The sequence below is a fragment of the Mercenaria mercenaria genome, chromosome 6, assembly GCF_021730395.1.
Source record: "Mercenaria mercenaria strain notata chromosome 6, MADL_Memer_1, whole genome shotgun sequence".
Taxonomy (NCBI): Eukaryota; Metazoa; Mollusca; class Bivalvia; order Venerida; family Veneridae; genus Mercenaria; species Mercenaria mercenaria.
The window spans coordinates 62,055,868-62,068,619 of NC_069366.1; the positions used below are offsets into that span (position 1 = coordinate 62,055,868).

The 12,752-nt window shown below is 35.6% G+C and overlaps 2 protein-coding genes across 2 annotated transcripts in view; both read left to right on the plus strand.

Annotated features, from left to right (window-relative positions):
* Nucleotides 1–10,848, plus strand: part of LOC123548722 (beta-catenin-like protein 1) — a 33,876-nt gene extending 23,028 nt beyond the window's left edge. Inside the window, exons 9-16 of the mRNA XM_045336226.2 lie at nt 774–832; nt 2,883–3,031; nt 3,377–3,555; nt 6,562–6,659; nt 7,408–7,488; nt 7,900–8,037; nt 8,821–8,893; nt 10,563–10,848. Coding sequence (XP_045192161.1) covers nt 774–832; nt 2,883–3,031; nt 3,377–3,555; nt 6,562–6,659; nt 7,408–7,488; nt 7,900–8,037; nt 8,821–8,893; nt 10,563–10,651 — 866 coding nt within the window. The 3' untranslated portion in view covers nt 10,652–10,848. The remainder of the gene's footprint in view (nt 1–773; nt 833–2,882; nt 3,032–3,376; nt 3,556–6,561; nt 6,660–7,407; nt 7,489–7,899; nt 8,038–8,820; nt 8,894–10,562) is intronic.
* The window catches only part of LOC123533418 (uncharacterized), a 283,937-nt gene that overhangs the window by 184,154 nt on the left and 87,031 nt on the right, over nt 1–12,752 (plus strand). The window lies entirely within an intron of this gene.

The following is a 12,752-nucleotide window of genomic DNA, read 5'->3' on the forward strand; positions in this document are numbered from 1 at the left end:
CATATTTTATACCTGATCTTCAAATTTTGTCAGGATGTTTGCCTCTCTGAAAACTATGTCAACTTTGAAACTGTCTGAGGTCAAATCCAAGGTCATTTTGCCAGATCATAGAAAAGCTTCTTTTACTCAAGAGACAACATTTTGTCCTGATCGTCATGAAATCTTGTATGAATGTTTATAAAATATAAGTCCAGTTTGAGACTGGGTCATTTGTATTAAAATCTAGGTCAAGTCTTAAAAGAAATATTATTAACACTAGTGTTAACTTTTTCTATCTCTTTTGCATGAAAAATTGTCAGAATTTTTGTCCAATGAAATCTTGCTCAGACAGAATATTGGGTGGGGGTAGTGAGGTGGAGAATTAGGTCAGGTGAACGATACAGGGCCTCTATGGCCGTCTTGTTATGCTACTATGCATATATTATACAGGTTTAGGAATGGATGAATTAACCTTTATCGAATAATCTGTCTGTCAGACTATTTTTCTTTAATTAGAAATACAATTTATTTCAGATAAATCTCTTCTATATTTCCATGTGGGGCTTGCAGGGATGCCCTTAGGCCGAGCAGTTAAGGTTGATATCTGAATCACTGTCCACCAAGTCTATGCTTTTGAACCCTTCTCTGGTTGTAGAATGCTTTCATGTGAGGAATGTCAGTGGTTCTACCCAGGACAAGAACAAAATTAATTTCATTTACATTGTTTATAACATGCTATATATTTAGTATGGTGTTGTGAAGTTTTTGTCAGATATTTATATTTGTTGTTACAGATAACCGACAGATCCTTGGAGACATAGATGGTATAGATGTTATACTTCAACAGTTAGCGGTACGTTAATATTTACCAACATAAAATCAATAATCTCAGTAATGTCAGTGAGTGATATGGGTCAGTGATGAATGTTGTTACACTAACAAAGTAATATCATCACAGTCCCATGTTTGGCTTTCAGACGTCTTTGGGTGAGAAAAATGTGAAGGCAGACCCATTCTATTGCTTTTCAGACTGTGCTACCTGGCTTATTAAACATTTTATTGGCAAGTGTAAATTATGAAAGAAACTTTCACACTTGTACGAAATAATATACTGGTCTCACAGTAAAAGTTGTAGAGTGTTGTCGGGTATATTGGGACACCTAACAAACTTTTTTAACCTTGATTTTACATATGCTTGTTTCGGGACAGGGCATGAAAATTCTGAATTTCCTATCATTTTCGGTCGAATAAAATTTGGCCCCGGTAAAGGCATATGCACATTAAGTGCAATTTATGTGGATGAAAATAAAACCCGTTGGAGGCAGTTTTGGGACATGTCGGGTATTTTGGGACACCTTCATTTTATTTTTGAAACAGCTTAAATTGAACACAAATCATCATGTTTTATTAGATGAATGAAGTTAATTGAATTATGTCTATTAATTCGGTATTAAATGCTTATTATCAATTAAGTGTAATACACAATTTTAGCCTGTATCAAACCACAATAGAACAAACAAGTGTGTATCAATAAATTTCGACAAACAACATGACCGTCTGTTCGATACAGTTCTCATTCTAGTGCAGGTAGAAACACATCTTTTAGCCAGAATGCAAACAGTTTCGAGTCCATCCACCCTGTGTTTGTACCCAAGAATAGCATCTAGGAAATCTTCCAGATGGTTATACAGCACATGTACTATGAGAAGCCTAGACATAAACCAACAACATCCATACTCATATATGCTAAAACAGTTACCTGAGTGTTATCAGAGCAAGTACTTTGCCACTTTTTGGACACAAGAGAAAACCAGATTCATTTGCGTTAAACCATCTACTGGGATCTTTCCATATCAGAGAATCTTTCCTCTCTACTGACATGAAATATATCAGAAAACCAATGCTCAACTCTTTTGGATGTCACATCTCTTTAGCTAATTGTTGAGGCATTCTAGAAACTAATTCTGAGTGTCTTTTAAAATGACACGATACCAGTCTTTTTTATCGGTCGAAAATCTACAACAGGAGAAGCCACACCATCAAGTGTAATGATATTTTGAATGGTGTCTAGGATCTCTGCCCTAGCTTATAAACCAAATCCCATTTCCGTCATGGTAATTGTCCTGTCTGCAAGCATGTCCTCCTCTTCCTTCGTTAATATAGTTTCATAGCCACTGCGAGCCCCAATTTCAGCCTTAATTATTGTTAATTGAGTTGTTTTGAGCACACCAAAAGTTTTAGCTGCTTTGTGAAGTGAAATGCTTTTACTTCTTGTCATAGTTACTTAATATATATCTAGTGACTTAAAGTTTTGATTGTGAATTTGCAATTATGAATACTACTTGCACTGGAACTGGCGACTCATTCTAAAAACACTCAGGAAGATGAAAATGTAATTTTATCAATCTTACGACATTTGGTTCCAATATACCAAACAGCAATAAATTGTTGTCGGGTATTTTGGAACCATTTACAACACATCATTAAGCAGCGCTAACAACAACCAGACGCTTTGATTTTGATACGAACATGTTTTTCGCTCTAGAAAAAAACTATTTAACTGTTAAAATGCACTTTTTTTACTTGTAATAATGTCAGGTGTTTTTATCCCTTTTTTACGGGTATAAGTAACTAAAAGATTTTGCGCTTCAAATTTAAAAATAAGTTAAAATAACAGCAATGGCATGAATGTGCAGACAACATGTAGACGCCTGCAAAAACAAGTGGACTTGATTATCAATTCAGACTAGGAACAATTAAGGAACAGTGTTCCTAACCAAAAATACGAGATGCGGACCAAAACTGCCTACGGTTCCAGAATACCCGACAACGCTCTAATGAAATTTATCCAGTTCAATTTATTCCTACATTCAGATGTTATTCATATTATAATTGATTTTCAGTGGTATAAGCGGCATGATCCAACATCAAAAGAAGAAATAGAAATGATGGAAAACATCTTTAACTGTCTGTGTTCCTGTCTCATGTCCCCAATAAACAGGGGCCGCTTCCTCAAAGGAGAGGGGTTGCAGCTTATGAATCTCATGTTAAGGTAAGTATTGTCTTCAATTAAAGGTAAATGGGGCATAATGTAAAAGATGGGATGAAATCTATTGCAAATTGCACAAAAAAGTATTGTAAAAACATACCTACACTTTTCCCAAATGAAGGGTTGTTAAGAGAATTAGTATTGCCATGGCAACACAGTTCATATAAAGAACATATTTTCACATATGGAAAAGAAAATTTGTTCCTGACAATGACTAAATTCTTCTGCTATCCATATTGACACACGCAATTTTTCTTCATTTTCTGTTGAAATTAAGCAACATTTAAAACAGGCAATCTGTAGCATGTACTATTTTTCTGAAATATTTTCTACTACTTCATGATACAGAGAGAAGAAGTTGTCTCGTAATTGTGGAATAAAGGTACTGAACCATGCCATGACTGGTGTAGAGGGAACAGACAATTGTCAAAAGTTTGTTGACATTCTAGGACTGAGGACAGTTTTTCCACTCTTCATGAAGACTCCAAAACAGGGCAAAGCAGGACCTCCACCAGAGGAACTGGAAGGTTTGTTTTTCTGATAGATAATGCACCTGTGATGATGATCAGCAATATCCTTGCAATTACGTATTGTCTTCTGTTATTTCAGCATTTACCGGCCATAAATGTGGTTCATATGAGCAGTGGTTTCCCCAACAACCAGATAATGCCAAAATCACATTTGAAAGAAACATAAAATAATGAAAGAAATGTAATGAAGTGGAAATTACCTATTGTCATTTGCGAGTCCATTACATTGATGATTGTTTTTTAGCTCACCTGTCACAAAGTGACAAGGTGAGCTTTTGTGATCGCGCGGCATCCGTCGTCCGTCGTCCGTCCGTCCGTGCGTGCGTGCGTCCGTAAACTTTTGCTTGTGACCACTCTAGAGGTCACATTTTTCATGGGATCTTTATGAAAATTGGTCAGAATGTTCACCTTGATGATTTCTAGGTCAAGTTCGAAACTGGGTCACGTGCCATCAAAAACTAGGTCAGTAGGTCTAAAAATAGAAAAACCTTGTGACCTCTCTAGAGGCCATATATTTCACAAGATCTTCATGAAAATTGGTCAGGATGTTCACCTTGATGATATCTAGGTCAAGTTCGAAACTGGGTCACGTGGGGTCAAAAACTAGGTCAGTAGGTCTAAAAATAGAAAAACCTTGTGACCTCTCTAGAAGCCATATTTTTCATGAGATCTTCATGAATATTGGTCAGAATGTTCACCTTGATGATATCTAGGTCAAGTTCGAAACTGGGTCACGTGGGTCAAAAACTAGGTCAGTAGGTCTAAAAATAGAAAAACCTTGTGACCTCTCTAGAGGCCATATTTTTCATGAGATCTTCATGAATATTGGTCAGAATGTTCACCTTGATGATATCTAGGTCAAGTTCGAAACTGGGTCACGTGGGTCAAAAACTAGGTCATTAGGTCTAAAAATAGAAAAACCTTGTGACCTCTCTAGAGGCCATATTTCTCAATGGATCTTCATGAAAATTGGTCAGAATGGTCAGCTTGATGATATCTAGGTCAAGTTCGAAACTGGGTCACTTGGGGGTAAAAACTAGGTCAGTAGATCTAAAAATAGAAAAACCTTGTGACCTCTCTAGAGGCCATATTTTTCATGAGATCTTCATGAAAATTGGTCAGAATGTTCACCTTGATGATATCTAGGTCAAGTTCGATACTGGGTCAAATGGGATCAGAAACTAGGTCAGTAGGTCTAAAAATAGAAAAACCTTGTGACCTCTCTAGAGGCCATATTTCTCAATGGATCTTCATGAAAATTGGTCAGAATGTTCACCTTGATGATATCTAGATCAAGTTCGAAACTGGGTCACGTGTGGTTAAAAACTAGGTCAGTAGATCTAAAAATAGAAAAACCTTGTGACCTCTCTAGAGGCCATATTTTTCATGAGATCTTCATGAATATTGGTCAGAAGGTTCATCTTGATGATTTCTTGGTCAGGTTCGAAACTGGGTCACGTGGGGTCAAAAACTAGGTCAGTAGGTCTAAAAATAGAAAAACCTTGTGACCTCTCTAGAGGCCATATTTTTCATGAGATCTTCATGAAAATTGGTGAGACTGTTCAGCTTGATGATATCTAGGTCAGGTTCGTAACTGGGTCATGTGCCGTCAAAAACTAGGTCAGTAGGTCGAAAAATAGAAAAACCTTGTGACCTTTCTAGAGGCCATATTTTTCACGAGATCTTCATGAAAATTGGTGAGAATGTTCACCTTGATGATATCTAGGTCAAGTTTAAAAGTGGGTCACGTGCCTTCAAAAACTAGGTCATTAGGTCAAATAATAGAAAAACCTTGTGACCTCTCTAGAGGCCATATTTTTCAATGGATCTTCATGAAAATTGGTCAGAATTTTTTATCTTGATGATATCTAGGTCACATGTGCTGAAAAACTAGGTCACTTTGTCAAATGATAGAAATAACGACATCATAGTCAGTTCAACACTGGGTCATGTGGGGATAGGTGAGCGATTCAGGACCATCATGGTCCTCTTGTTTTTTTTGGTGAAAATATTGTCTAAAGAAATTTAATGAAAGTATTGTATAAAATATTTTGTGAAAATATTGTCTAATGTGTCAGCACTAAAACAAGAAAACACTAACATTGTAATGTAGGCACCTTGTAAGTTTGGTATATAGTAGAAGCTTTTTATGCCCTTGAAAGGCTGGCTTGTTGAAGCTTTCCGAGTCTGTCTCACCATCCTATCCTATTTATGTCAAGGGTCCATCACATTTTCATCCATCAAAGGACTTTGAAATAACTTCGCAATTTTTTTAACTATAACAAGATGATGTTGACATCATGTTCAGCATGAATGTCTTTGGTTTCAAGGTCAAGGTCACACTATGGGATCAAAGGTGATAAGTTCTTTTTACTTCATACCGATGTTTTGCAAAAAATAGGTAATGTCTCTGAATGTTGTTGTAATATAAATAGCATTTTTCGTAAATATGTTACACTCATGACGAAAGTGTCATAGAACATATGAGCTGTGCCATGAGAAAACCAACATAGTGGCTTTGCGACCAGCATGGATCCAGACCAGCCTGCGCATCCGTGCAGTCAGGTCAGGATCCATACTGTTCGCTAACAGTTTCTCAGACTGCGTGGATGCGCAGGCTGGTCTGGATCCATGCTGGTCACAAAGCCACTATGTTGGTTTTCTCATGGCACGGCTCATAACGTCTTGTGTTTTAAATGGATTTATTTACATTATGTTCTAAGAGTTTTGGTTGGAATGTAAATTTCTTGACAGAAAAATGGGAGAAATATACTTACTGGAAAGGAGAATGGGGCCCACTGTCAGCTCCAAATACAGTCCAAAATTCACAGTAAACAGTATTTAATTTTACAACACAGTTTTCTGAAGCATCAGGTGTGCTATTTCAGAATATGTTTCACAAATGTTTATTCTTGTTAGTGTATGAATTTTCAATATATACATGAGTATATATATATGTATGAGTTTTTCTCTCAAGTTTTGATATAATTGATGTTTTTGCAGAACACATCAGCTCAATAATTGGTTCTATGTTGAGGAACTGTCAGTCTACACAGAGACAGAGGCTGCTGAATAAATTTATAGAAAATGATCATGAAAAGGTAACATAATGAAATTTCTAAATTTAGTAAGTGGAATGTGTTGGTACATAGAGAGTGTTCAAAACTACAAACCTAGAGGGGAGATATTTCTTGGTCTGAAGTCATTCAGTAAATGTTGGCAATAAATTTGCAGAAAAAAGACTATGTGGAGTTGTTCTTGCAACAATCAGTTTTTGAGGTGTGATTCATCTGTTTTGGATATGCAAAATAGTTTCTGTCTGCCAGTAACACTGTTATGTACTATAATATCTTAAGTGGAACATATATTTATTTCAGCTAAAATGTTTTGGTTTTTATTATTGCATCAAGTTTAAAGATGCAGTGGTAAACAAGAAAATTGTATTAATTTTTTAGCTCGACTTTTTGAAGAAAAGTTTGGATAAAGTCAAATATCTCTGTTACTATCAAAGCTATTGACTTGAAACTTAAAACAGTTATTTACTATCAAAGTCTACACCAGGAAAACAATCCTCATAACTCTGGTTTGAATTTTGACAGAGTTATGCCGCTTTTTAACTTTGGGTTGTTTGGTTAAAGTTTTTGATAAAGTCAGAAATCTCTGTTACCGGTACTATCAAAGCTTTTGACTTGAAACTTATAAGAGTTATTTACTATCAAAGTCTACACCAGAATCAACTGTGTCCAGCATGGTAACAGCTGTTTTGCAACTAGGATTCAGAAATATATGTAGGTCTTTATTCTGTTTCTCTTTTGTTTTACATTATCTGGTACTTTCTTTGATTTGTAGGTTGAGAGACTGTTGGAGTTACACTTTAAATACCTTGATAAAGTTAGACATGTTGATAATCAGATAGAAAGAGAAAAAAGTGTGAGTATTTTACAGATTTATTTTCATTTTGTCACACTCTTTGTTTACTACTAGATTATTTGAAATGATGCTTGTTTATTCATTACATTTGTAGATGTGATTATTTATTTCTAAGGTAGAAATATCTAGGTGTGCACTATATTTATTTCTTTAGGGGAATTAATGTTTTCATTATTTAATTTTATGTACTGTTTATTTCAAAAGGTGAAATATCTAGGTCACAGTGAAATTCTATGCTTATTTTATTTCAGAGATTGAAATGTAATTGTAGGCTTTGGTTTTTTTCAGAAATTTAAGTATCTAGGTCAAAAATATAAGTGTATGCTATGTTTATTTCTGAGATTGAAATATTATTGTATGCCATGTTTATTTCAGAGGCCAGGATGTAATTATATGCTATGTTTATTTCAGAGATTGAAATATCTTGGTCAAGAAGTAGATGAAGATCTAGAGGACAGTTATTATTTACGGCGACTTGATGCGGGTCTTTTCACATTACAGTTGATAGATTACATTATGTTGGAAATATGTGTTACTGGGCCATCAAGTGTATGTATAGTGTTGTTGTTTTGTACTTAAGACTTGCATTGCATTATTTAAGCTTGCAACCATTGAGGAAACGTTTTTGCTGTATGTCCAGTAATTTAGACCCTTTTGGTAGATATAATAACACTTTGCTGTTGTTGTTTTACAGTGTTTTTCAGTTTTGATTGTAGTTAAACAAAGTTTAAGGCTGTGACTAATTCATTTGGACACCACTAACATTATTAGAATGCCAGTTTGTTTATATAGAGGATATTACATGAAAATTGTTTCATATTGAAATTATTAAACGTGTTGAATATAGTAACAAAATAAGAGCCTCTGCCGAGCAGTTTATAAATTTTATTCAACAAATTTAATAAATTCATTTTGGAAAGTCACAAATGTAATATTTTTTATCACATGTTAGCTTTTCCTGCTGAAACATAAACATTTTTACTTTCTTTAACTATTGTAAAATGGTCACTTCGACCAACGTCTCCTACACTTTAAAGTGAAATCGTCTTCAAAGTTTTATTACACTAGTTAGTGCATTATCAGTTTTATGTAATGGCTTTATTTCACTAATCTCAACATACAAGTAATTTTTGCATTAATTTGATGTTCAAAAGTTGAAATCAATGACTTCATGCCCCAGTGAAATATCGATTTTGATAAAAACCATGAAATTTCTTACCCTCTAATTTAAATGATTTCTCAGTACCATAATTAAGTGGTGCTAGTTACATCTGTGCTGTATATTTTTGACATTTGTCTGAGCAAAACTTTAATGAATATATTTTTCTTCAGATTAAATCCCGGGTACTGCAGATATTAAACATGAGAGGAGGGTCAGTGAAATCTATAAGGAACATTATGAGAGGTATGATTTCATGGGAGGATAGATACAAAAATTTGTTATATATAATTTAGGCTGCTGATATACCATTTCCTATTTAGCATGTAAAATTAGATAGGAATAAGTATAGAACAATTCTAACTTTCTTACTGTTAAAATAAATTATCAGTTAACTTAAAACTTGAAATACAACCATAAGTGTGATTTATTTCAGTGAGGTTAGTGGACTGCAAGAAAGACGCATTTGTATCAAATAGAAATATATATACAGTGTAGATCTATTGTAGTGTACAGCTGACACAGTGTAGTGCTATTGTAGTGTACAGCTGACACAGTGTAGATCTATTGTAGTATACAGCTGACACAGTGTAGAGCTATTGTAGTATACAGCTGACACAGTGTAGATCTATTGTAGTGTACAGCTGACACAGTGTAGAGCTATTGTAGTATACAGCTGACACAGTGTAGATTTATTGTAGTATACAGCTGTCACAGTGAAGATCTATTGTAGTATACAGCTGACACAGTGTAGATCTATTGTAGTATACAGCTGACACAGTGTAGATCTATTGTAGCGTACAGCTGCCACAGTTTAGAGCTATTGTAGTATACAGCTGACACAGTGTAGATTTATTGTAGGGTACAGCTGACTCAGTGTAGATATGGTGTAGTGTACAGCTGACACAGTGTAGATATGGTGTAGTGTACAGCTGACACAGTGTAGAGCTGTTGCAGTGTACAACTGACATAGTGTAGATCTGTTGTAGTGTACAGCTGACACAGTGTAGAGCTGTTGCAGTGTACAGCTGACACAGTGTAGAGCTGTTGCAGTGTAGAACTGACACAGTGTAGATCTGTTGTAGTGTACAGCTGACACAGTGTAGAGCTGTTGCAGTGTACAGCTGACACAATGTAGAGCTGTTGCAATGTACAGCTGATACAGTGTAGAGCTGTTGCAGTGTACAGCTATTATAGTGTACAGCTGACAGTGTACAGCTATTGTAGTGTACAGCTGACACAGTGTACAGCTATTGTAGTGTACAGCTGACACAGTGTACAGCTATTGTAGTGTACATCTGACACAGTGTACAGCTATTGTAGGGTACAGCTGACACAGTGTACAGCTATTGTAGGGTACAGCTGACACAGTGTACAGCTATTGTAGGGTACAGCTGACACAGTGCACAGCTTTTGTAGTGTACAGCTGACACAGTGTACAGCTATTGTAGTGTACAGCTGACACAGTGTACAGCTTTTGTAGTGTACAACTGACACAGTGTAGATCTGTTCTAGTGTACAGCTGACATAGTGTAGAGTTATTGTAGTGTTCAGCTGACACAGTGTACAGCTATTGTAGTGTACAGCTGACACAGTGTAGATCTATTCTAGTGTACAGCTGACACAGTGTAGAGTTATTGTAGTGTACAGCTGACACAGTGTACAGCTATTGTAGTGTACAGCTGACACAGTGTAGATCTATTGTAGTGTACAGCTTACACAGTGTAGAGTTATTGTAGTGTACAGCTGACACAGTGTAGAGTTATTGTAGTGTACAGCTGACACAGTGTAGTGTTGTATCTACTAAAGTATTCAGTCAATGGCAGTCATACTTTAATTCTGGGTATTGTTACAGTGTTCCTCAAATTAGATTCAGTTTTATGTAGCAAACATTCTGTACACTTTCTATTTGCAGAGTATGCAGGAAATATTGGAGATGCCAAAGATCCAGAGACAAGGGAGGCAGAGCAAAATCATATCATGCAGCTTGTCGACAAATTCTGATCTAAAACTATTAATCTTATGGTCATATTTGTTGAATTAACAAGAGGACAGTGGGAAATTGTAATCTTGTTTGAGATTTTCGGTAACCATGTAGGTTTTTCCGAAGTCTGTTTCTGAGAGCAATGTTACTCCTTCTGTGCTGTGGGATAGGAACAGTTTTGAACTAAGTCAGTGTCACGTAGCAAGTACATGAAGAATCATTGCTCACCCTTTATTTTGTCACTTTATTTTGTCACTATATTTTCATTGAAATGACAAAAACATATCTCATCTATCTCTAAACATTGTGCCAGTTTCATACGTAATCAGGTATTATAGAGGTTACTGTTCACAAAATGTAAGCAAGTGTGGGTCCTGAACTAAAGTCTGTCCCACCTATCTGGTTAACATCATTTTTAAAATTATGATATGCGTTATGATGCCCTAAAATATGTTTTTATATAGCGCAGATCCATATCTCTAGGCACTTTTTTCATTCTTCAAAAAAATTTTTGAATATATGGATATGTAAGTCAAGGTAGCCGGCTTTGATAAACTGTATTATAAAGGATCATTATTTTAGTTAAATAAATTATATTTCTTGTGATTAATTATTTAAGATCTTTTCGTGATTTACCTATTCATTTCGCCGTATTTACTCGCTCATATCATATCGGCCGATATTGTGTTTAGTTGTCCACAAATGATCAGAGTGTCTTTATCGTCATCGGCATGTTTATAGCTTCCTAAAGTAAAGTCTTTAATAAAGTTTTGTAGTTTGTTACATGTTGAAAATCATTTTTGATAGAAGATGTCAGTTATCGGCGGTCATTTAGAATTAGGTCTTTTGATATGTAATTATCTTACAATACAATTGCCTTAGAATAAAGAGTTCATCATTTTGTTCAAACAAACAATAAGAACCAATCAAGCTAAGATTATTGACTTATGTTCATGTATGATATGTAGATATAGGGCTGGCTACCTAGACCTTTAGACTAAAGGTTCCGGTAGAACAGGCTACCTAGCCACTGCCAAATTGAAAACTGAGGATCTTTCATAGTATCAATAGAGGTCTGAAAGTTCATTATTATGATAGTAACTGTTATGCCTAAGTTCTTGCAAAAATATTACTCATTTGTGTTTTATAAGTTGGTTTCCTTATATTATATAAAGATTGCCCTCTTTTTGAAATCATTGAGAGATAATAAAATCTGGAAAGTAGATCCCTCGGAAGCACCGAGAACAATGCAAACAGTGAAAATTGCAGACTCGGTTTGATCGAGTCTGTTCATGAGCAGTAATGGAAAATGCAACACTGCCCACGCCCCCTAGTACCGGCTTATGCAGTATTCAATCTTCAAATCTAAATGAGTTGAAATCAATGATCCCGAAGGACCAGAAAATATAACAACACTGAGATGAAGTCGGGGCGACTTTTAACGACCGCTGTTGTGAAGTAAATAAAACACGGATTACCACTGTATGTGTAATGTTGGTTCGTAAATGTGACTTTAGATACATATGTTTTATAGTTCTATTCAGTCTATAATTCATGAAGGTCGAAATATCTACCAAAAAAAAATTCATATTAATGCATGTACAAAAATTATCCTTCATATTCAAAAGAACCCGATTACGTTCAACCTCGTGAACCTGTTTGCATGGGTATCAGGAAGGCGGTACACGATGTTGAAAGTTGAGACTTTGATGATGAAAAGCCGAACCTACAATGATGAAAAGTCCAAAATACAATGATGAAAGGTCGAATGTATGATGGTGAAAACTCGAATCTACGATGATGAAAACTCAAAACTACGATAGTGGAAAGTCGAAACTAAGATGCTAAAAAGTCGAAACCGCGAAACCACGATGGTGAAAATACAAAATGATTTCGACTTTCAGCATCATAGTTTTGTGGTTTCGACTTTTAAACATCGTAGTCTCGTTCTGACGTTGCTTCAAGCTCACATACGTTATGAGGCGATGGCCCTACCGGAACACCGTGCGTAGACATCATGCGCGGATCCAGCCATTTTTCTCAAGTGGTGTTCCGACCGAACCCTTACCATGGCAAACGTGTCTGTTTATATTTAATAATTTGAGGTTATTTATGTGGATG